Here is a 25865-nt window from a genome sequence, read left to right on the forward strand (position 1 = left end):
TTTGGGTGCTTTTTTGGTTCCAAATAAATTTTAAAGCATTTTTTTTTTTTCTGATTCTGTGAAGAATGTTATTGGTAGTTTGATAGGAATAGCATTGAATCTATAAATTGCAATGAGTAGTATGGCCATTCTAACAATATTGATTCTTCCTATCCATGAGCATGGAATGTTTTTCCAGTTGTGTCATCTCTGATTTCTTTCAGCAGTGTTTTGTAATTTTTGTGGTAGAGATCTTTCATATCCCTAGTTAGCTGTATTCCTAGGTATTTTATTCTTTTTGTGGCAATTGTGAATGGGATTGCATTCTTGATTTGGCTCTCAGCTTGGATGTTGTTGGTGTATAAAAATGCTACTGATTTTTGTACATTGATTTTGTCTCCTGAAAGTTAGCTGAAGTTGTTTATCAGATCTAGGAGCTTTCGGGCCAAGACCATGGGGTTTTCTAGGTACAGAATCATATCGTTTGCGAACAGAGATGCTTCGATTTCCTCTCTTCCTATATGGTTGCCTTTTATTTCTTTCTCTTGCCTGATTGCTCTGGCAAGGACTTCCAGTACTATGTTGAATAGGACTGAAGTGCCTTGTTCTAGTTCTCAAGGGTAATGCTTCCAGCGTTTGCTCATTCAGTATGATGTTGGCTGTGGTTTTGTCATAGGTGGCTCTTATTATTTTGAGGTATGTTCCTTCAACGCCGGGTTTGTTGAGGGTTTTTAACACGAAGTCAAGTTGAATTTTATCAAAAGCCTTTTCTGTATCTGTTGAGATGATATGTGGGTTTTGTTTTTAGTTCTGCCCAACCTTTTCTTTTAAAGCCCAACGAATAAAACCCATCACATTTCACAAGACCATCACAGCAAGTAGGCAGGAAAGCTAGTGTTAAAAGTGAAATCTTTTGAATTTGTAGTAGCTTTTCTTTTCCAAATCTAGCTGAAATTTCTCACTTGTTTTCCTTTCGATGAAGCTAACCACCGGCATTTCTCCTAAGAAACAGATACAAAAAAAGTTTGATATGGTTAAAGTAGGAAGTGCTAGCTCCTAGAATATCTCTGGATATTGCTGTCCCTTGTTACAGAGCATGAGCCCTGCCCAAAGACTGGAGTGTAATGGCACAGAAAAGGTCAGGAGCCCGCTGAGCCAGGAGTACAGGAGGCTTGCAACAAACTTTAACAGGGGCCTGTTGCTATCACTGGGTGGAGGGACAGATGGGAGAACACTCACACCATGGAATCGTAGGCAGCCATTAATAAAAACAAAAATAAGCCATATTGTTTGGCTTGTAGGGATTTCCTTGGGTATTACTGAATTTACATTAGGATGTAAAGAAATGTTGGCCAGGCGTGGTGGCTCACGCCTGTAATTCCAGCACTTTGGGAGGCCGAAGCGGGTGGATCACCTGAGATCAGGAGTTCAAGACCAGCCTGGACAACAGGGTGAAATCCCGTCTCTACTGAAATGCAAGATTAGCTGGGCTTGGTGGCAGGTGCCTGTAATCCCAGCTACTCAGGCGGCTGAGGCAGGAGAATTGCTTGAACCTGGGAGGCAGAGATTGCAGTGAGCCAAGATCCTGCCACTGCATTCCAGCCTGGGTGGACAGAACAAGGCTCTGTCTCAAAAAAAAAAAAAAAAGTAAAAAAATGTATATAACAGGACTCCAAATGTATATGTTTGTATGTCATCATGTAAGAAATTGCTAAATAAAATACAGGGTGCCCCAGTTAAATTTTAATTTCAGCAAAACAATCATTGCATGGAACATACTTATACTAAAAACAATTCTTTGTTTCTCTGAAATTCAAATTTGACTGAATGTCCTGTATTTTTATTTGCCAAATCTAGCAACTCTGTTATATAAGGATGGAGAAAATTGTGAAAGGAAATATACCAAATTGTGGGAGGCCAGGAAAAATGGCACTAGTAACACCCCCAGCAAATATGAAATTAGCCCATTTTTGTAAAATTATATGCTTATGTGCATACACAGATGCATAAGGAAGTTTAAAAAAAAGTTTTGGCCTGCTACGTCTTTTGTAAGGAGCATGCGTCATATACTAAGTGAAAAAGGCAAGTGGCAGAGTAATAAGTATAGTCAGATAGTATGTGCAGAAAAAGAAACAAGTAAAACCTTGTTTAGGTTTGTATACACAAAGATAGAGCTTTGAAAAGATGCCCATAAGACTGTCCAAATTGGTATCTCAGGGTACGGGGGTTGGAGAAGTAGGGTTAGCTTTGCTTTTATAGTTCTTTATATGATATTATGTCAACTAGCTCCAACAAAATCTAGTACTTTTGTATTTTGAAAAAAAATAAACAAATTTTTTTAAGTGAGGCATTTAGTCTGGAGCTTAAGAGCATAAACTTTGGAGCTATATACATGGGGACTCAGGCTGGATCCTGCCACCCTCTAATTGTATAGCCCTTGGGAAGTTACTTTACCTTATCTCTAAAATGGGGATGAAATACATGCCTATTATTTATGATGAAGATTATAAAGAGCTCTGCACTGTAACTGGCACACCGTGGTTAACAACCTCTAATGTCAATTGTTATTATTACTAGGAAATAACCTAGGACGGGCCGGGCGCGGTGGCTCAAGCCTGTAATCCCAGCACTTTGGGAGGCCGAGACGGGCGGATCACGAGGTCAGGAGATCGAGACCATCCTGGCGAACACGGTGAAACCCCGTCTCTACTAAAAAATACAAAAAACTAGCCGGGCGAGGTGGCGGGCGCCTGTAGTCCCAGCTACTCGGGAGGCTGAGATAGGAGAATGACATAAACCAGGAGGCGGAGCTTGCAGTGAGCCGAGGTCATGCCACTGCACTCCAGCCTGGGCGACAGAGCGAGACTCCATCTCAAAAAAAAAAAAAAAAAAAAAAAAAAAAAAAAGGAAAACAACCTAGGACATAAAAATCAGGATATTCAGGGAGATGCCTACAAACCCTGATCTTCTTGAAGCAAACCTTGATCTGCTGGAGGTAAGCCACCGACTGGCTTAGGATCTTGACCAAGACATCTCATCTCTGGACCTCAGTGGCATGTCTACACCATGAGAGAGATAGACTGGGTATCCACTGCTTTATTCGTTTACTCAACAGTTTTGGAGCACTTGCTGTATGTCAATCCCTGGCCTAGAAGCTAGAGACACAGAGATGAGGGACCTGGCTCCACCTTCAAAGACCTGGCTTGAGTCAAAAGTGACTCAGTCTCTCGGAGGTGATGCAAATAAACCAGGTGGTAAGTGCTACGAGAGAGTGCATTTGGGCACCCAGAGAAGCAGGAGTCCGAGAAAAGGGCCTTTTCAGCCACAACATTTGTTGTGGCTTTCAGGTGTTGGACTTTTTAAAGACACTGTGCAGATGGTGTACAGCACGGTAAGCAGAAAACAGAGGCTGAGTACCTGATGTTGATTTAGGATCGGCAGGGGAAGCAGGATGCCACACTGAGAACATCTCCTCAGAATGTCATAGGCTGTTCTGTCTCCTCTAGGACAGCTGGTCCTGGGGTTGGGCTCTGACATCAAAAGCGGATTCAAGGTTTTGTTGTTGCCTCTTGGTGCTTTCTTTGATGAACTTTCAGAATGAAGAGAAAATCTGTTTATACTAATTGTCTTCGGGCGAACATCTTTCTTCATCGTGGAGGTTTGATTTTCAGCAGCTTGACTTGGAAGAGATGAAGGAAGAATTTTTGGCTTTCCAACAGGAAAGCGTTTCTTAAACTCTGAGTCTGGACAACATTTACCCTGCAATTGTGAATAATATATCAAATTTTAAAACGACTTCAGCTTTCATGGTCAGAAAATACAGTAGACTAGATAACACAAAAATTCCCACTGTAAACACTGTTATATGCTGTATAAAATGTGACAGACATTCAATTTAATAGCTGGCTTTGCGGGAAAGAAAGAAAATTTTGCATTCCAGGAATGAAGGTCTGACTGGTTGCTATGGTTTGAAGGTGTCGCCTCCAAAATTCAGGTGTTGCCAATGTGATGGTATTAAGAGGTGGAGCCTTTGGGGGTGATTAGATCATGAAAGCTCCTCCCTTGTTAATGGGATTAGAGTCCTTATAAAAGAGGCTTCATGAAGCATTTGCTACAGCCTTCTACTCTTTTGCCTTCTACCATGCTAGGAGGCAGCAAGAAGGCCCTCACCAGACACCAAATGGTGAGTACCCTGATCTTGAACTTCCCAGCCTTCAGAGCTGTTAGAAATAAATATCTGTTCTTTATTATTACCCTGTCTGTGGTATCCTGTTATAGCAGCACAAATGGACTGGTTAAGCACAGGAGTTGACACTGGTTATGGGAGATGCAGGGTCAATTTTGTAGCTTGGATGAGAGGAAATCCCATCCACACAGGAGGGGAATTGGAAGTAAGACTCTATTGACCCTGCATAAAGCTGGAAGCTTTAAAGGGTAAATTGTGGTGGGTAAGAGGAAAAGTATCAGCTAATGAGAAAAGGAAAGTGGCAAGGAAGCCTTTCTTTCTTGGGCCGGTATTTGAGTGTGGAGAAGAAAACTCATGCCCCTGAAAACTCAACATCACAGGTCCACGCCATTCCTGTGTTTGGGATTAGGATTTACTTTAGCGTCATGGTCTGGGAATCCCTGAGCAGAAGAATTAACACAAACATTGAGATGTCTGGCAGAAGCAATCACAAAATTCCTCTGGAGGGACAGGAGCCTCAAAATAGGTCATAGAGGATCCTCATAGGTAGAGTCCCGCCAGACAAAAACTCACAATCCAAAATTACAAACACACAGGGAAGCAATCTGCCGTGAGTAAGAGTCACAGACACAAAAGCAGTAAGATTAGCCTCCAAGAAGTTCAGGTCATGCAACTATAGGATAGAGACTGTAAAATAAATTAATCAAAAATGGTTAAATCCGGGAAAAGAATAACATCTCATGAAAAACAGAATAGGCAAATTTGAAATTTTCTAATTTGTAATTAACAAATAATAACTTTATATATTCGTGTGATATTTTAATATATGTATACATTGTGGGATGATTAAATCAAGTTAATTAACATATCCATCACTTCACATACCTATCTTTCTTTTGTAGTGAGAACAAAAATAGGCAAATTTGAAAGAAAGATAAATTGAACTTCTACACATGAAAAATGCAGGTATTGAACCTAAATAGATGGGCTAAAAACAGCAGATTAGATTTGGCCAAGAAAGAATGAATGAACTTGGAGATAATTTGAGGAAATTACCCAGAATACAGGAGATAGAGATAGAGAAAATATGAAAGGTTAAGAGACATAAGGCTATTAAAAGGGGAAAGATTACATGAAAAAAAGAGAGACATGAAGCTAGAATGAGAATGTTTAATACACATGTGTTATGTTCCAGAAGGAGAGTTGAGAGAATGTGGGAGAGTTGGGGAATGTTGAGAATTCAAAGAGATAATAGATGAGAATTTTCAGACCTGATTAGTGATATAAATCTTTATATTAAGGAAAGAGAAATCCTGAGCAGGAGAAAAGCAAACACATTTGAGTACACTCTTCTGAACGGAATGAATACAAATAAATCTACTCTTAAATACATTACAGGTAAAAGGCAAAGAGGATCTTGAAATCAACCAAATAAAAAGATTACATACAAAGGAATGGCAATTAGGCTGAAAGAGAATACATCAACAATAATAACAGAAGTGGGACAGCAGTGAAATAATCTACAAAACGGTAAGAGAAAATAGCTGTTAATCTAGAATTTGATATTCAGCTAAACTATCATTCATGAATGCAAAAAACAAAAAGCATCTTTTCAGGCAACTGAAGATTTACTACTGAAGGTTCTTGGTGAGGAAACTGCTGAGATGTGTTTCAGGAAGACAGAAATCTTACCCAGAAGGAAAGCTTAGGATTCAAGAAAGAATGTGAGCAAAGGGAAGGGTAAACTTGTGAGTATATCCAGCTGGACACAGAGGCTCATGCCTGTAATCCTAGCACTTTGGGAGGCCAAAGTGGGCAGATTACATGAGGTCAGGAGTTCGAGACCAGCTTGGCCAACATGGAAAAACCCCATCTGTACTAAAAATACAAAAATGAGCCAGACATGGTGGCACACCCCTGTAGTATCAGCTACTGGAAAGGCTGAGGCAGGAGTACTGCATGAACCCTGGAGGCAAAGGTTGCAGTGAGCCAAGATCGTGCCATTGCACTCCAGCCCAGGCAACAAGAGTGAGACTCTGTCTCTAAAATAGAAAGAAAAAAAGCAAAAACAAAAAACTTGTGAGTATATCTAAACAGGCATGAGTTACATAAGTAACAACAATAATCACTAAAGGGGGTAGTATGAAAGCAAAATGAAACAAAATTCGGGCAGCATTTTCATGTAAGATAGAAGTAGAGGATCAGCATTAACATGTTCTCAAATGTATATACTGTTTGTAAGGAGAGTAGAGCTAATGACTCATTTTAAACTTTATTAAGTCAAGTATTCATATTAAAATGTTAAGGATAACTACTGAAATGATAGAAATAGAATGCAAAATTGCTGAATCCGTAGAAAAGAAGAACGAGAATAAAGACATCTTGCTCAATCCAATAGAAGACAAGGGAGAAGCAAGCAGCAGCAGCACCAGCAGTCGTAATGAACAAGAGTGGTCAATGCAAGGCCCCAAAACAACTACGGAAAAATTATTCTTAATATCATTGAGAGTGATAAAGGCATTGTGATTAAGAAAATGACTGTATTTTTGAGATATGAAAGAATGATGGTGAAATAACAGGATATCTTGGATTTGCTTTAACATACTTTAGAAAAAAGAAAACAAAGAATAGTTCAAGTCTGGAAAACTTTTGATTTCCACACGTTAACAGCTATTTTCTCTTAGCACTTTGAAGATTATTCCACTGCATACCCGCTTCTATTATTGCTGCTGATATATTTTCTTTCAGCCTAATTGCCATTCCTTTGCTTGTAATCTTCTTTGGTTGATTTCAAAGAAATCAACCTTTGCCTTTTACCTGTAATGTATCTAAGAGTAGATTTATTTTTATTCACTTTGTTTAGAACAACAGCTGTTGTATCTGGGGAGTGAATACATGAACGTTTATTGTATTAACTTTCTACTTTCATATTTGTTTGAATTTTTTGTAATTAATTTTATTTCTTTTATTTTTAGTGGACAAGTAATAATGATACATATTTATAGAATACAGAGTGATCTTCTGTACATGTATACAATGTGTAGTGGCCAAATCAGAATTGTAATAATTTTTTTTTTTTTTTTTGAGACGGAGTCTTGCTCTGTCGCCCGGGCTGGAGTGCAGTGGCCGAATCTCAGCTCACTGCAAGCTCCGCCTCCCGGGTTTTCGCCATTCCCCTGCCTCAGCCTCCTGAGTAGCTGGGACTACAGGCGCCCGATACCTCGCCTGGCTAGTTTTTTTTTTTTTGTATTTTTTAGTAGAGACGGGGTTTCACCGGGTTAGCCAGGATGGTCTCGATCTCCTGACCTCGTGATCCATCCATCTCGGCCTCCCAAAGTGCTGGGATTACAGGCTTGAGAATAAATTTTTTTTAAAAAAAATTAAGATGGTCAATAGATTCTATAGCCACTCAAGCTATCATTTTCAGACATATAAGGTCTTAAAAATTTGCCTCTCATGCTTTCTTTCTCAAGAAACTAGGGTATGTTCTATCAAACAAGGAGTAACCTAAGAAAGAGAAAGATGAGACCTGAGATTTGGGAATCAGAACTCCAATCGTGGAGAGAGTGGAAGAAATTCCAGACCAACAGCTAATCATCAAGCCTGGAGAATAACATGCTTCCAAAATGAAATGGATAGACTATCTGATGTGTTTAGTTGTACTCAGGGGAATTTTCATATCTGCTAGAGAATATTAGGGATAATTTAATGATAAGTACCTAGAAAGTGAAGCAAATGAAAAACTGAAGCAATTATTAAGTCCAGGGAAAACAAAAAGTTGTAGGAGAAAGCACACATAATCACAGTTCATGTGAAAAACCATTTATAATGTTTAGTGGTTATACTAATGTAATATTGAATATTTATTTAACCAGAATGAGTGAAATCAATAAATTGAAAGAATGAAATGAAGAACTTTGGAGGTATGTGTGTGGGATGGGTGGTATAAGAAAATGAAATCTATATTCCTAAATCCTTATAAGTCAACAGGTAATATCTAAAATTGGAAAAAATGTAAGAAGGTGCTTTAGACATATGAAGCTGATTACTGGAAGAAACAGCTAAAAGTGAAAGTAGAGTATTTGTGTCTGGGGAGTAGTTAGCATGAAGGGGAGCAGTGGGGCTTATAGTTTCACTGAGGTGGTGGGAGATAATTAACAAGGGCCATCATAAGTAAGTAAATTAGATAATATGTTAGAAGTTGGCAAATGCTATGGAAAAAAAAATAATAGAAGAAGGTAAGGGGGTAGTAAATATATGATGGAGAGGGGGTTGCAATTTTAAATAGGTTGTTGTGGTACATCTCCTTGAGCAGGTGCCATCTGGGTAGACTTGAGAGAAGTGAGAGAGTTAGCTCCTGGAATAAGGTGGGGAAGGTGAAGAGGTAGTTTCCAGCCAGAGGCAGTAGCCAGTGAAAAAGCTCTAAGGTGATGGTATGCTCAAGAAACGATCAGGAGGCCAGTGAGCTGAACAGGAGTAGTACGTGAGATCAAAGAGGTGATGAGATAGGAAGGGAGGCAAAGATGACATAGATCTCTAAGGTCACTGTAGTTTTGAGTTTGCATAAAATGGGGCAAGAATCAGTACAGATATCTGAACAGAGGAGCCAAACAATCTGACTTGTATTTTTCAGGCATCACGTTGACCACTGTGATGAGAATAGACTGCAGAGGGCAAGGTGAGAAGTAGGAAGACTGTTTAGGAGACTGCTGCAGCGTCTGGGCTAGAGAAGATGATGGTTCATATCAGGGTAGCAACACGGAGGGAAAGAGAAGTCGAGAGCGAAACTGAGATTTTGGCCTGAACAACTGGAAGGATAGAGTTGCCATTAACTGAGATGGGCCAAGCTGTGGCAGACAGGATTCCATTTCAGATGTGTTACATTTAAGATGTCTATGAAGCATTCAGGCGAAGATGCAGTAAATAGTAATATACAAATCTTGAGTTTGGGGAGAAAAGCCTAGACTTAGATATAAATTTGGAAGTGTCTGACTACATATGGCATTTTTAAAAATCAGGAGATAGGATGAAATAATCAAGGAAGTGAATATAGGTAGAGAAGAGACCAGAGACTAAGCCCCAGGGCCCCTCAAAATTAAGAGGTTGGGGAGGTAGAGAATGAGAGACCACCAAGGTCATTGAAAACCATGAGAGTGTGGTACCCTGGAAGCCGAGAAAGTGCGTTAAGGAAGAGGGAGTGATGAGCAGTAAATGCTCCCCATAAATTGAGAACTGAGAACTGAGCATTGGATTTAGCAATGCAGAGGTCATTGATTTTGACAAGAGTAGATTTGGAGTGGGAATAAGAATGGGAGAAGAAAACATGGAGGCAGTGACTATAGACAACTAGTTCAAATGTTTTTCTGAGGAGGGCAACAAAGAAACAAGATGGTAGCTTGTAGGAAATGGGATCAGAAGTATTACATGTTTTTCTGGTTTTAGGTCATGTTAATAAAAAGTTAAAGACTGAAAACCACAAACCACCTAGTATACATGATTTCAATCCTTAATTTTCAAAAATTAAAAAAGAAAATTCTTTTCATGCAAGACCAAAGATTCACCATTGATATATACATATTCAGTAGTGGTACCCCTTTAAAAACTTATTGTATGAAATGTTAGGACATCCTAGAGTTTTGAGACTTTGTTGTTGCCTGTGGATACAGCTCATTTAACCTCTCCCTGTTGCAGGACAGAGAGGGGAGAACTGCTGGAGCAGTGTAGCAAAAACCTTGTGTGACCTTGTGTAGGCAGAAAGAGAGGATATAGTATACCAGTAGGAGGGGATAGGCTTTAGATGGGCACATAGAAAGCTCTTTTATGGTTAAGAGGTGGAAAGGCAAAGTAAGTGAGTGTGGATGCTGCCAAGGAGATAGATCTGGTGTTGGCTGGTCGTGGATGTCTTCTTTTACTGAACAAGGAGATAAACCATTATCCCCATTTTCCTCAAAAGAAGAAAGAAGCTCAGAGAGGTTACACAGCCAGTAAGGGGCAGAGCAGAACTAAAATTCAGCGTTTCTGAGCACAAATCCAGTTCCATGTGTACTGGAGCTCCCCAGCTCCCTGCAGCCTTCAAATAAGTATGTAGGTAGGGGCCTTGGTTGCCAGGCTGAACATTTGAAGGGGAGTAGTCAGCTTCACTCTTGTTTGGGTGCTCACCAAGTATTTTCTCATTCAAATAGAAGACATGGACCACTTATAGAATCGAACAAACATCAGTACTAAGGAAAACAAGTCAGTAGGTGATTTCCATGTACAGCGGAGGCTGAGAATCCCGTGGCTGGGACAGCACGTCTCAGACTTGAAATGCCTGGGAAATCATGTGACCCTGCATATTCTGATTTAGCATTTCTAGGGGGAGGGCCTGAGAGTCTGCATTTCTAACAGGATCCCAGGTGATGCTGATGCAGCTGGTCCACAGACTGCACTTCAAAAAGCAAAGAACTGAAAGGTGAAAACAACCCGAATGTTTATCAACAAGTAGAGAAACAAAATGTGGGATGACCATAAAAAGGCCATTAACATTGGGAGGCCGAGGAAGGCAGATCACCTGAGGTCAGGAGTTTGAGACTGGCCTGGCCAACATGGTAAAACCCCGTCTTTACTAAAAAAAAATAATAATAATAATACAAAAATTAGCCAGGCGTGGTGGTGGGCACCTATAGTTCCAGCTACTCGGGAGGCTGAGGCAGGAGAATCGCTTGAACCCGGAAGGCAGACGTTGCAATGAGCCGAGATCACGCCACTGCACTCCAGCCTGGGCGACAGAGTGAGACCCTATCTCAAAAAAAAAAAACACTTTGGGAGGCCAAGACAGGCGGATCACGAGGTCAGGAGATCGAGACCATCCTGGCGAACACGGTGAAACCCCATCTCTACTAAAAAAATAAAAAAAAAAACTAGCCGGGCGAGGTGGCGGGCACCTGTAGTCCCAGCTACTTGGGAGGCTGAGGCAGGAGAATGGCGTAAACCCGGGAGGCGGAGCTTGCAGTGAGCTGAGATCCAGTCACTGCACTCCAGCCTGGGCGACAGAGCGAGACTCCGTCTCAAAAAAAAAGAAAAAGCCATTAAAAGGAATAAAGTGCTAATACACACCACAACTACAACGTGGGTAAACCTTGAAAATATTATGCTAAGTGAAAGCAGATGGTTACATAAGACCACATAGTATATGACTCCATTGATGTGAAATGTCCAGAATAGACTAATCCATAAAGATAGAAAGCAGATTAGTGGTTGCCAGGAACTGGGAAGATGAGGGAATGGATGGTATCTGGTAATGGGTACAGGATTTCTTTTTGGAATGATGAAAATATTCTAGAACCAGATTGCACAACACTGTGAATGTACCAAATGTCTCTACAGCGATGGCAAATTTAACATCATATGTGGTTTTACCACAATAGTAAAAACAAACAAAAAAGAGCAAAAAGCTGGATCATCTCTGTGGTTTCTTTAGTTTTGATATTCTGTAGTTTTAGGAACTGAAGTGTTAAGAAAGGTAAACAACTTTCTGCCCAAGGAGAAGAGTTCTTTGGAGAGAAGTCTTGGTAAGTTTCCCAAAGGGGAAATGCTTCATTCTCTGCAAAAGAAGGGAGCAACTTGGCACAGCAGTGCACTAAAAGGCACTTAGGGCTATGGAGGGAAGAGCCTGTGAGTGTTCCCAGGCAAAATCAGTCAGTCAGTCAATCACATAACTGCATCTCTACAGAGTCCTCTTTTTGCACCAAGCCCTGATGTCAGGAAAATGGAAAAAGTCATTCAGTTTTGCAGGAAACTCACAGTCTGATAGAGAAGACTCCCACATGGGACAGAAAGCAGTAGGACAGGCCCTATTGAGGACCAAATTGCAATGTCCAGGCCATGAAGGCTGGAGATGGTCAGAGGTGATCAGGGGGTGTTGAGAGTGGTAAGGGAGGCCCCTTTGAAGGGCTGGGCACAAATGAAGACCAATTGTGTGTGCTTGATTAGCCTCAGCGAGTCACTAAAATATCTTTTTGAACAAAGCAAAAAATAAATATAGGACCTTTTAATATCCGTGCTATGTAAAACTGGGCCCAGAATCTGCCTTTCCTATACTTTTCAGAATGTGGACGAACTATTGGCACCATCAGAAAATTACTAATTGCTACTCACCATATGGTGGAAATACTTATTTTCTGGAATCATTTGGTTGCAATAATGACAGTAGATTTCCCTCTCAGGAGCTGAAATTCTTTCCCCTGAATAAGCAGAGAAACAACAACACCTTGTCAATGGCTAACCCAGCTCTCCCACAACTGCCTACATGGCCTGTACTCATGAGCATGAACTGACCCCGGGGCCTGCCTGGCCTTGACTTTTCTGCACTGCCGGCATCCTTGACCACACAGGCAACTCTTGGCCGAGTCACCCACATCATTTCCTTTATGGCCATAGATGTGCACTCAGGGCAGCAGCAACCCTAATGGAGAGACGTTTTCCTGGAGCAGGACTGGTTTCTGAGGAGATGAATGGAGCTGTAGCCGCGGATGCCGACCCACTCCAACCTGACTGCTCTTTCATTCCACCAGTTTCCAGCCTCTGTGATCAGACCAGGTGTTGGTTGAACACATCTTTGTGGATGGTGTTGAAGCTGTGTTGTGTTGTGTTGCACTGAAGTTGTGAAAATTGTGTTTGATTCTGTTGAAGTCCAGCCATGCTGGGATGAAGGAAATGCACACGCCTCTCACACTTTTCAGGTTTTCATTGGCCAGTTTTGCCCTTGGATCAATTGTTTATCAGGAGAGGGTTACAGTCTGGGGAGTTTTAGACTCTCTCCCGTGTTACCAAAACAACCAGCAAATGCACCAAAGGATCTGTCACACTGATGGTTGTGTGACAGTAAATACACCCTCATAAAGACATGAATGAGTCAAGTGAACATAAAATGGTACCAGGGAGCCAATACATAGGCCCCCAGGCCAGGAGCTATCGCTAGCTCCCTTCTGGCCATTGCTGATCATGGAAAAAGCCCTCGATTCGGTGCCAGGAAATGTGAGAGTCCAGTCTTATTTCTGCCTCTAGCAAGCCCCTGCTTTATTCTGTGTGTAGGTTTCTCATCTGTAAAAGGATGCAATGGATCTCTGCCAGGCTAGGATTGTGCTGGAGGCACTCAAAGAAAGCCCCCTGTTTCCTAGGATTCCCCATGGTCTCTCTTTTCTTTCTTTCTTTTTTTTTTTTTTGAGACAGAGTTTTGCTCTCGTTGCCCAGGCTGGAGTGCAATGGCGCGATGTCGGCTCACTGCAACCTCCGCCTCCTGGGTCCAAGCGATTCTCCTGCCTCAGTCTCCCAAGTAGCTGGGACTATGGGCGCCCACTACCACGTCTGGCTAATTTTGTATTTTTAGTAGAGACAGGGTTTCTCCATGTTGGCCAATGTGATCTTGAACTCCCGACCTCAGGTGATCTGCCCTCCTCGGCCTCCCAAAGTGCTGCGATTACAGGCATGAGCCACCCCGCCCAGCTTCTTCTCAATGGCCTGTTTACTCAACTTTGTGGCAGCCAGGCTCTAGCCCCAGCCTGCTGGTCTCCCTGGACCAGTCATTTGAAGACCACAGCAGACACACAGGAAGGCCACTCTGAGGCATGGTTTAGAATTAGAATAGTCAGACGAATTGAGATCTATACAGCAAATACACTTGTCATCCGCCCTGTTGAGAGCTTCCCTTCCTTGCATCCTATCCAGGAAAGGCTCTGGCCCTTGGAATGTCTCTCTTCCACCCCAGTTGTGTGCTCACCTTTCCCGAGCTGGGCCTGTTCACTCCGACAGACATCTGTGTGCTGCGCGAGCATTCGGCGTGGGATGAACTGGCCACAGCCTGGGCAGAGCTCTGTCCAGCTGCCGCAGTAGGATTCGTGGAGCTCCAGCTTGCTGAGCTGCATGTCCAGTTCGTAGAACTTACACTCAACAGGGCGCTCCTGGCACTCATTGGCCTGTGGGAGGGAGCAGGAAGGGCATGATCACTGGCCTTTTTCTTTTTTTTTTTTGAGACAGAGCCTCACTGTGTCACCCAGTCTGGAGAGCAGTGGCTTGATCTTGGTTCACTGCAACCTCTGCCTCCCAGGTTCAAGTGATTCTCCTGCCTCAGCCTCCTGAGTGGGTGGGACTACAGGCATGCGCCACCACGCCTGGCTGATTTTTGTATTTTTAGTAGAGACGGGGTTTTACCATGTTGGTCAGGCTGGTCTTGAACTCCTGACCTTGTGATCTGCCCACCTCGGCCTCCCAAAGTGCTGGGATTATAGGCACGAGCCACTGCGCCTGGCCGATCACTGGCCTCTTTGTAGGCAGATCGAGGACTTGTGCCCATCTCCCTAGGGAATTGCGGCCAATGCAAGAAAGCAGATGACAAAGGCCAGAGTGGGGGGCTGCCCTCGGGAGAGCTGAGCTCTGTTGGACTCATGGACCACATGGGGCTGTTACCTCATGAAACTCCAGCGAGGACTTCTGCATACTCTGCTGACACATCGTACACCCAACCTAAACACACACACACACACCAGATGTGGGTCCACCCAGCACCCAGGGCCTGCCCCACATCCACTTTGGCTCACAGTATTCTGGGTTTCAGTCTGTGAACTCCTACAGGGCAAGGAACAGGTGTGCCTACCTCAGTCTCTCTCTAGCACCCAGCCCAGTGTTCAAGAAGTGGTTTGTCAGACCAGTCTGAGTTGCAGTGGCTGCCTGAGCTTGAGTATCTCCAGAGAGACAGATCAGAGGTCCCAGGAGGAATGGACATGGAAAGGCGGGAAATGAAGCTCGACCTGACTGCCTTCTAGGGCCTTCCTTTTTCACGTCCCCTCTTTACAGATCTCAAGAGAACAGTCAGTCTTTCTTGAAACCAGAACCTCTTGCCTGTGCCAGATCCATAAGCCTATAGGGAAAGGATTGGAAATGGGAAAACTGGAGGTAGACTCAGATTAGCATGAAAAAGGCAAGATTAACATTTCCTTTCCACGGAGCTTTGTGTGGAGGGGCTGAATGACTTTCCATGACCCTCAAGTGAGTCTCTGCCTGGGGGACTGGACCCTTGCCTTAAGTCCCCAGCCCTCACTCCAACTCCCAGACCCCATCTCTCCTGCAGAGAGGACTGAACACTCACCTTGACTCCCGGACCCCATCTCACCTGCAGAGAGGACTGGACCCTCGTCCTCCAACTCTCAGACCCCATTTCTCCTGCAGGCAGGACTGCACCCTTGCCCCGACTCCCAGACCCCATCCTTGCCACTTCCTCACCTGCTGGTGCTCAACCTTGCAGTGCTCCTCCATGTTTTTCCTGGAGACAGTCTCCTCACACTCCGGGCACAAGACCAGGAACCGCAGGCAGTGAGCCTCATGGAAGGTGAAGTGGGCAGAGGCTATGTGTCTTTTGCTACAGGGTCAAGGTGGGGGGATGGGAAAACAGACTTATTTTCAAATTATAAAACATGGAGCTGTGTTTCATACCCAGGGCTAGATCTCCAGAGGCCTTAAGCACTGAACATGTGACGATGATGACCTCCTGCCCCACGCTCCCTGTGTGGGTTCAAAACCAGAACAGTGCAGCAGCATCTGATAAGAATAAGGACGTTCTACAGAGCTCTTACATTGCTGGGGCGGGGCACGGGAAGGAGCAGGAGGGAGGAATTACCAAGGGGCACAGGGGAGCTTTTGGGGTGATGGTGTTTCATGGATGTGTATAACATAGGCCAAAACTTACCAATTACTACCCTTTAAAATGTGCAGTTTATTTGTAAGTCAATTATACCTCTATAAGGCTGTTTTTAAAATGAAACATTTCACTTTAAATAATGTAAATAATTACATTGTTTCAATTTAAACAATTCGAGAGAAGTGCCAAATTTTCTTGAATCTTTTTTTCTTGTTTTCTGGTGCCTCTGTTTGGTCCACAGTGTTAGAAATGTGGCCCTGCTAGGCTCATACTTCCTGCCAGGGCCATGCCAACTTCCAGAATCTCCAAAGCGAGAGCTTCCCAAGTCTCTCCTGCCTCCAGGTTCACCTGCGCTAACTCACAAGAGACTCCGAGGTTCTTCCCGGAGACCACAATGAAGGAAGGGTTCTGAGCCTCCCACTTCCTGGGCAGGATGTTTCTCTCTAACCATCCTCTTCACCAAGTAGTGACCCCTTTCGGCTGGGCGCCGTGGCTCACGCCTGTAATCCCAGCACTTTGGGAGGCCAAGGCGGGTGGATTACCTGAGTTTGGGAATCCCAGACCAGCCTGACCAACATGGAGAAATCCCATCTCTACTAAAAATACAAAATTAGCCAAGTGTGGTGGCTCACGCCTGTAATCCCAGCATTTTAGGAGACCGAGGTGGGTGGATCACCTGAGGTCAGGAGTTAGAGACCAGCCTGGCCAACATGGAGAAACCTCATCTCTACTAAAAAAATACAAAATTAGCCAGACATGGTGGCGCATGCCTGTAATTCCAGCTACTCGGGAGGCTGAGACAGGAGAATCACTCGAACCCGGGAAGTGGAGGTTGCAGTGAGCTGAGATTGCGCCATTGCACTCCAGCCTGGGCAAAAAGAAGCAAAACTCCATCTTAGGAAAAAAAAAAAAAAAGGAAGAAAGAAAGAAATGATCCTTTTCACTTCCATCAACTCTTGCTTGTGGCAGCTCAGGAGAAGGGAAATGCGGAGCAGGGCTGCCCTGGCAGGGCTGCGTTCCTAACGCTGTGGACCAAACAGGGGCACCAGAAGACAAGAAAAAAGATTCAAGAGAAGTTGGCACTTCTCTCGAATTGTTGAAATTGATATAATTTAATTATTTACATTATTTAAAGTGAAACGTTTCATTTCAAAAACAGCCTTATAGAAGTATAATTGACCTACAAATAAACTGCCGTAGCCATAAAGGCCAGGGGACGAGAACAGTTGCATGCCCACGTCCCTGGCACATGGGGCGTGCCCCGAGAAGGACTGTCAAAGCCTCACTCCTCTTGATGTGAACAAGCTCTTTGCTTCTGCTCTGCCCAGGCAGCGGCACACAGGCAGCAGCATTCTCCCTTCCTCTGTTCTCTCTCCTCTGCCTGGCCTGGACCCTTCTCCCCTTGCTCCTCCTAGGCTGGTTGAGAAACCAGGATAGTTGAAGGGTCTGGCTGGAGCAAAGCTCTCTGAGGAGGGTCCCACTCAAGTCCCTGCCACAGGTAGGGAGCTTTGAGAATGGGGCTTTTCGATGGGTCAGATTCCGGCCTCCGCCCCCGCCCCGTTAGAGGTGTGGTCCCAGTTCCCTGCTCTGTCCTCCCTGCTCTGCCCCACGGCTCCCTTTCAAGGAGGGTGAGAGTAGTCCTGGAGAATCTCCGTGGGACCCTTTCTTTCACAGATTGGTGTGAAGGTCAGAGTATCAGAACCCCAGATGAGGACCCAAAGTCTCACAAGTATGAGTAGCCCAGTTGGGACCACTGGCTGGGCTATTTGTCTTCAGAACTGTCCCAGGAAGCCTAAAATTTGGGGGGAAGGGGCTGCAGTGCTGTGGGGGTAATGCTGTCCACCCTCACCCAGAGATTATCAAGTTTAAACCCTCCTACCCTTGGGGCCCACGGTCTCCAGCTGCTTGTCCTCCTAAGTGTTTTTATGCATGAAGTACTTTCTCCTCCCTTCAGAAACAGCCCTATCTCCTCGGCGTTTCTGCCTCACCAGCCCGGGTCTGCTGCTGGAGAAAGCGCTTTCTTACCATTTCTTGCACACCGAGAAGGCTCCTTCCATGTTCTGCTCTCTGGAGTCTTTCAGTTGAGTTTCGTTTCTTGCAGGCGAGGAAACAAAACTGAAAGTCTTCCGACGGCCCAGCCCACAGCTTCAGGGAGGGAGGAGATCCTATCCTCAGAATTCTCGGCTCAGGATTCCCCGTTGATTCCTGTGGCTGGACCCTCCCAGGAAGCCCCTCTACAGCATGGCCAGCCCCTGCTGTTGCTCTCTGCGGTCATTCTTTGCTGCTATCACAGCCGAGTCTACCTCCCTGAGGGTGGGAGCCTGAGGTCAGGCTTCTCCTGGGCAGCAGCTTGTTCGTTTACCCTGGCTGACTGGCTTCGCTCTGTCTGGATCTCCATCCCTTTTCCAAACCATCCACCTCCCACCCTTCTCCCCCATCTCCGGCTCCCTTCTGGTCCTCCCTCTGCAGGAAAGAGGGAACTTGCCGTGTTGAGCTTGAATGCTCTCCCTAAAAATGGCTCCTGGACTTCCAGGCGGTGAGGACTTCGCAAACAGCGTCCAGGGAGGCTCTGGGGATGCAGGGTAGTGTGAGCTCAGACCCAATCTGGTGTGTATCCTCCCCGGGGCCCTTAGAGTTTTTCCACCCTAGAAACAGCTGTGCTTACAGAAGGCCTCTAAACAACGTCCGGAGTGATGACAAGCAGGCCCAGAGAATTCCCGAGGAGTCTGCCAATGGGGTGGGTGCTGCCTTTCTGAGGAGGATAACAAGATTAAGGGAAATGTCCCGGCAGGCTCTAAAATTCAGGCACTAAATGAGAAGCAGTGTGTGGTGGTACTGATGATCACAGCCATAGGAGGGAAGAACGAAGGACTGCTTCGGCATTGTCTAGGTTCCAGGCACCATTCTAAGCATTACGTAGGTATTGTCTTCGTTTTAATCCCTCACGTAAGCATTATTGACTCCATTTTGCTGTGGAAAACAGAGGCAGTGACAGAGTGAGACTCTGCCTCAAAAAAGAAAAATGAAAAGAAAAAAAGAGAAAATGGAGGCAGAGAGAGGCTAGGTCAATCACTCAACATCAGAGCTGGGATTCACACCAGGTTGATCTAATTCAGGTGTTTATGTACCTAACCAAGACCCCATCCACCTCATTTGACAGCTGGTTGGGGTAGGGAGCACTTAACCAAGAGTCAGAGGCTGAGGTTTGCATCTTATCTTGTTCCCTTCCTCACTGGCTGGGCAAGCTCCTTAATCCTTCTGACCCTCACTGCCCATTCCTGTCTGTCTCTGGGCAGTCTGTGAATATCAAGAATGAAAAATAAGCAGGTCGGGCGCAGTGGCTCATGCCTGTAATCCCAGCACTTTGGGAGGCTGAGGTGGATGGAACTCGAGGTCAGGAGACCAGCCTGACCAACATGGTGAAATCCCGTCTCTACTAAAAATACAAAAATTAGCCGGGTGTGGTAGTGTGTGCCTATAATCCCAGCTACTCAGGAGGCTGAGGCAGGAGAATCGCTTGAACCCGGGAAGTGGAGGTTGCAGTGAGCCGAGATTGCACTACTGCACTCCAGCCTGGGCAACAGAATGAGTCTCTGTCAAAAGAAAGAGAGAGAGAGAGGGAGGGAGGGAGGGAGGAAGGAAGGGAGGGAGGAAGGGAAAAAGAAATAAAAATGAAGAGCTTTCTTTTCACACATTGTCTCCTGCTGAGATGGGATAGGGGTGGTGGCAGGGGTGTATAGATTGGACATCTTAGAGGAATGGAAGGTCTGGCCAGGGTATGGGGGTGGAATTAGAAGTGACTATAGGTTGCTTTTCATCTACATCCTAATTTTCTTCCAAGATGTTTCCTCCTGCAGACTGTCCCACCCACACCACCCCTTCCCTTCCCCATCAAAATCCCAGCAGTTCTTCAGGACCAATTCCTATGCCAACACTGATCTAGAACCTACCTCCTTCGTCTCTGGTTATGGTTAGTTGGCTGTGTGTCTGTTGTCTCAACTCCTCCCCATCCAGTCCCAGGCATGGGTGATCTGAGAGCCAGCTCTTTCTGACCAACCACCCCTGCCTTCCTGGAGGGACCTGTGGGCTTTGCACTTATTAGGCAGTGCAGTACTGGGCTTTGCGGTAGCAGGCAGTCAAATGCTGGCTGACCGGAATGGATGGGGTGTTTTGAGATAATTAAGCAGGGAGTTAGAAATCTTCCCCCACTCACACAACAGCCCTGAGTCTGAGGGCTCTCCAAGCGGCAGCAATGGCCATTTTCTTTTCATTTCTCAAGATAACTTATATTACGTAACGAATATGTGAATATATGCTCTTTAAAAACAATAGAATATTACAGAAAAAGCAATGTTTCTCTTTGATGACCAGGGCTGTTCCTGGGCCATCACTATTATGAATCAGACAGTGTATGCAGGAACATTCTGGTTAGCACAAAAGCCTGTCCCCATTTCCACTACAACATCAATCGGTGCCGTAGACTTGCATGATTTCATCATTCTGCCACCCGTCTTTGGCTGGTTGCCAACCCCAATCCCATTAAAAAAAAAAAAAAAAAAAAAAAAAACTAGATGAGAAACGCTCTGTTGTGGGCTTAGAATTCCTTCCCAGGACACTGTGGCTACCCGCTTGGCCGTTGTTGGGAGTTTCCGGCGGTCTCTTTGTGTCAGGGCCCGTGGGTCGGGGAGGCGGGCGAAGGTTGTCACAGGAAGCCTATCTCTCAGACGTGAATTGGCCGGGCTGGCCATGTCACCTTTGCAGGAATGGGGGAAAGGGGGAGCAGGAAGTCCTGGCTGGACTAGGACACAGGAATAATACACCCCTCCATGAATCGTTCTGAAGATCAGAAGAGAAATTGTGTGAGAGCTGTACTTGTACAACACGGAAGACAGGAGAGAATATTTTATTTAAAAACGATTTTTTTTTTTTTTTTTTTTTTTTTTTTTTTTTTTGAGATGGAGTCTCGCTCTGTCGCCCCGGCTGGAGTGCCATGGCGCGATCTCCACTCACTGCAAGCTCCGCCTCCCGGGTTCACGCCATTCTCCTGCCTCAGCCTCCCGTGTAGCTGGGACTACAGGCGCCCGCCACCGTGCCCGGCTAATTTTTGTATTTTTAGTAGAGACAGGGTTCCACCGTGTTAGTCAGGATGGTCTTGATCTCCTGACCTCGTGATCCGCCCGTCTCGGCCTCCCAAAGTGCTGGGATTACAGGTGTGAGCCACCGCGCCTGGCCAAAAAAGGATTGTTTTAATAGTTGACTCTGAGAAGGGATCTTATTTCGGCTTTCTTCTTTTGAGGGATCACTACGCTAAGGAAGATGATGTAACAACAGAGACATTTCACTTCCCAGACAAAAATTATATGGTGCAATTGCACACACTTCTGTCGGTGGTGTCTTTAGAAGAATCCTGTGGTCAGAGTGGGCCCGAGTCCTGGGAGATGTGTAGATTTCAGACTCTTCAAGCAAAACGTGTGTGGGTGGGAGTTTGTTTGTCAGACCACAGGCAATTGCATCAAATGACTAGTCTCTGGATGGCATTCAAGCCTGTGAATATCTGTGACTGTGTTTGGGGAAGACTCTACGCCTGGTTGGGCAGCAAAGACGAGGAATGACCTGCTGGCTGCTGCTTAGTTGGCATGTGAAGGGGAAGGAAGCTTGTCATTAAACTCATGGGCAAGAAACAGCAACTCCATGGCATTCTCTGTGGGGAGTGACCAGTACTTTTCTCTTCCTTTCTTTCTGTGAGAAGTCTCTTTTCACACATTCACATTTCCCCCGTGCCCCGCCCCGGGTTAAAACATCTCACCCACTTTCACCACCAACCCATTCCCATCCAATCAGCAATCACAGCCCAGATGTCCAGGTCTCTTCCCTGATGTTTACGAGGGTCAGTGTTATGAGCCTTCTCCTTTTCCCAGATTATATATATATGGTAAAGAGATAAAGTCTGTCTCTGTCACTCAGGCTGGAGTGCAGTAGTGATCATAGCTCACTGCAGCCTCGAACTCCCAGGTTCAAGCAATCCTTCTGCCTTCACACAGACTACAGGCACACGCTACCATACCCAGCTAACTTAAAAAAACATAATAGAAATGGGGTCCCACTATGTTACCCAGGCTGGTCTTGAACCCCTGGCCTCAAGTGATCCTCCCACCTCGGCCTTCCAAGGTCCTGAGATTACGGAAATGTGCCACTGCATGCAACCAATTTTTTAATATCTTGATCATGGTATAGTCACCTTGGTTGCAGCAAATCTCAAGGAACTCAGGACAAATGACCATATATGTCAATTTTTTGTTGTTGTTGCTTTTTATGGTGGAGTGGGGGAGGTGAAAGAGAAAAAGTTCAGAGACTTAGAGTCTTTTCACTCAGAATTTGGGGTGAACTTACTCATCACTCAGACTCTCATTTTAGAGAATAACTAGTGTTTTAATTTTTAAAAATGGAAACTTACAGGTATTTCTTTCTACCCTGTCCTTGACATCACGTAGTCTTTCTTACAATGATTCACACTGGCTCCGAGATATTGTGTCCATTTCTTCTTCTTCTTCTTCTTTTTTTTTTTTTTTGAGATGGAATCTTGCTCTGTCACCCAGGCTGGAGTGCAGTGGTGCCATCTCGGCTCACTGCAACCTCTGCCTCCCAGGTTCAAGCAATTATCTGCCTCAGCCTCCCAAGTAGCTAGGATTACAGGTGCCCACCACCACACCAGGCTAATTTTTGTATTTTTAGTAGAAACGGGGTTTCACCATCTTGGCAAGGCTGGTCTTGAACTCCTGACCTCATGATCCTTCCGCCTCGGCCTCCCAAAGTGCTAGAATTACAGGCATGAGCCACTGCGCCTGACTTGTCCAGCTCTTCTTAATGTTCCATTTGTAAGGTCATGTCGATACCTTAAAATTGGCCGTAATGAGAGTATTTAAACCATGGAAATGGGCAAATGCTACAAATCAGAGTATCTCCCCATCCCCAAGATCTGGTTGTTAAATATTTAGCAGCATTTCATTGTTTTTCTATCTCAGTAACGAGGGCTCCATGAGGAAGGCCAGGGTTATGTCTAAAAAAAAAAAAAAGACAAAGTTAAAGAAAAGTTTATTGTTCCTTAATTATCTTGTTATCATGAAGATATAAAAATTCATTTGGAGGAGAGGTTGTAAGGATCAGCTTTTACATTGACATGTGAACTTATTTCCTCCAAAAAAAAAGTGAATCAAAGGAAGAATATTAATTTGTTTGAGCAAACATGTCAGTATTTGTCAGGAAAAAAAATACAATGTCATGCCAAGTTGGCAGGATATTATTTTGTAAAGCAGAGGACATAGTCTGGCTTGAATTACTCCCCTATTCAAGTTTGTTATTATAAATTTTATTAGTGGGGAACAGCCTACCATATTCACTACTTAATTTCGATTACTGATTAATGTTTTTGATAGCTAAATAGCCTAATACACCTAGACATAACAGCTAAATACACCTAGCTCAGGGGCTACAATCACAAACAAAATGAAGTCTCAGCTCTTAGTGAGCTTGCATAGCAAGATATAATTTCACCCATGCGTAAATATGATCTATTTTTATTGCAGTAAGTGGAGTGGTCAGATCATATCACCTTCATGGAAAGGCAAGACATGAGGGAGTGTGTGTGTGTGTGTGTGTGTGTGTGTGTGTGTGTGTGTGTGTGTGTTGAATGCTGGGGGTGAGGGTGGTGTGAGATAGGAAGGGCATTCGAGGCAGAAGGCAGAGTACAGGGGAGTGGAACAGCATATTACTTTTGGGTAGATATATATCAAATGAGTATGGAAGCAATGGGAATGGATGATCTATGCCTTTTCCTCAGCAAGCAGTAAGTTGGGGAGCTACTTCCAATTCCATATTTTTTTATGGTGAAAAAGATATACATATATTTAGATTTAGCCAACTGGACTCAACACAATTTTGTTGGCAACATCTAAAGCATCATAATCAGGAGGCAGTTGAACATATGCCTTCTTCTCTCCAAGAGGCTGATGAGGGTGTTGACCGTGGCCACATCCATGTCACAGAGCTTCTTCACAGCCTGTTTGATCTGATGCTTGTTGGTTTTAACATCCACGATGAACATAAGTGTGTTGTTGTCTTCTGTCTCCTTCATGGCAGACTCAGTGGTCAGCAGAAACTTGATGACAGCATAGTGGTCAAGCTTGTTTCTCCTGGCGGCACTCTCCTGAGAATATCTGGGCTGCCTCCAGAGTCACAGTGTCTTGGGCTGCCAGAAGGTGGGTGGATCTTGATTTTTTTGTGGATCTTCTTTTTTATGTGGCTGTGGACACCTTTCAACACTGCCTCCTTGGCCTTTAAAGCCTTTGCTTCGGCTTTAGGAGGGGCAGGAGCTTCCTTCTTCGCTTTTGGCGTCATCTTGTGAACAGGGTCCAATTCCATATTTTAATTGGCGTGCTTAGTATATTAGCATTTAATATAATTTTTTTTTTTGAGACGGAGTCTCGCTCTGTCACCCAGGCTGGAGTGCAGTGGCCGGATCTCAGCTCACTGCAAGCTCCGCCTCCCGGGTTCACGCCATTCTCCTACCTCAGCCTCCCAAGTGGCTGGGACTACAGGCGCCCGCCACCTCGCCCAGCTAGTTTTTTTGTATTTTTTAGTAGAGACGGGGTTTCACCGTGTTAGCCAGGATGGTCTCGATCTCCTGACCTCGTGATCCGCCCGCCTCGGCCTCCCAAAGTGCTGGGATTACAGGCTTGAGCCACCGCGCCCGGCCTATAATTGTTGATACAGTTGCATTTAGGTCTGCAATGTTATTGTCATTTTTCCTGTATGCCCCTTGTTTTTTTGTTCCCGCGTTCCTCCTTTCTTGTCTTCTTTTGGATTCTTTGAATATTTTTTCGAATTCCCTTTTAATTTATGCTTGGGGATGCATCAAGCATAATTATTTGGCTTCCATAGTATCTGGTGAGAAGTACATGGTCATTTGAGTTGTCATTCCCTGTATGTAATCTGTCATTTTTCTCTGACAGGTGTCAGGTTTTCTTTTTGTCTTTGGTTTTCAGCAGTTTGATAACGATTTGTCTACGCATAGTTTTCTTCATCTTTATCCCGATTGGGGTTTGCTGAATTTCTAGTGCCTGTAAATTAATGTCTTTCACCAAATTGGGGGAAATTTCAGCTATTGTTTTGCAAGATTTTTTTCTGCCCCATTCTTTGTCTCTTTCTCTGGGACTCATTGAAAGTATCTCAGAGGTTTTGATGTTGAGGATCTCTTCTATTTTAATTTTTTTCTTCAGATTAGATAATTTCTGTTGATCTATCTTCAAATTCACTGACTCCTCTGTCATCTTCTATCTGCTGCTGTTAATTTTTAATTTTAGATATTTTAATCAATTTTAGAACTTCCACCTGGTTTATTTGTGAGTTTTTATTTATCTGCTGAGATTTTCCAGTTTGTTTATTACAAATATATATTTTTCTTTACATCATTATGCATGGTTACAATAGATGTTTTAAAATCCTTGTTTAATAATTACAACATATGGGTCATCTTGGATTGGGCTTTTGATTGTATTTTCTCTTGATAAGGGATCACATTTATCTGTTTCTTTGCTTGTCAGGTAATTTGGGATTGAATTCTAGACATTGTAAATATTATGTTGTATAGATGCTGGTTTCTTTTAGCTCCCTCTGAAACCATTGAGATTTTTTTTGTTGTTTATTTGTTGCGGGCAGTTAACTGCCTGGATACAAAGGCAAACTTTGATTCTCAAATCTCAGTTTGGGCTTTTTTTGTTTCTTTCCAAGATCAAGATACAATTTATTGGCCAGGCACGGTGGCTCACGCCTGTAATCCCAGCACTTCGGGAGGCCAAGGCAGGCGGATCACAGGGTCAGGAGTTCAAGACCAGCCTGGCCAATATGGTGAAACCCTAGCTTACTATAGAGGATTGGGTACTTGACTTCCTTCACTCATCTAACTGACTCCCAGATGTCAGCATCTGCAGGTCTATTCTCTTGGGCCATTCAGAGAAGGATCTTACAAATGCT

The 25865-nt window shown here is 44.3% G+C and overlaps 1 protein-coding gene and 1 pseudogene across 2 annotated transcripts; both read right to left on the reverse strand.

Annotated features, from left to right (window-relative positions):
- Window positions 1–501: 501 nt before the first annotated feature.
- Window positions 502–18079, reverse strand: XAF1 (XIAP associated factor 1). 2 transcript variants are annotated; one of them, XM_010377897.2, is made up of 6 exons: window positions 17862–18079; window positions 15422–15557; window positions 13923–14118; window positions 12302–12387; window positions 3397–3738; window positions 502–980 (listed from the first exon to the last, which is right to left on the reverse strand). In XM_010377897.2, the coding sequence occupies exons 1-6, from the start codon at window positions 17891–17893 to the stop codon at window positions 924–926; spliced, it is 849 nt and encodes a 282-aa protein (XP_010376199.1). In that variant the 5' UTR covers window positions 17894–18079; the 3' UTR covers window positions 502–923. The 2 variants fall into 2 exon arrangements, with proteins under 2 accessions (XP_010376199.1, XP_030780115.1); XM_030924255.1 differs by lacking the exon at window positions 12302–12387 and having other exon boundaries at window positions 525–980.
- Window positions 18080–23746: 5667 nt separating this feature from the next.
- On the reverse strand, window positions 23747–24230 carry LOC115894932 (annotated as a pseudogene).
- Window positions 24231–25865: the final 1635 nt, after the last annotated feature.

The sequence above is a fragment of the Rhinopithecus roxellana genome, chromosome 19 (genome assembly GCF_007565055.1).
Source record: "Rhinopithecus roxellana isolate Shanxi Qingling chromosome 19, ASM756505v1, whole genome shotgun sequence".
NCBI lineage: Eukaryota > Metazoa > Chordata > Mammalia > Primates > Cercopithecidae > Rhinopithecus > Rhinopithecus roxellana.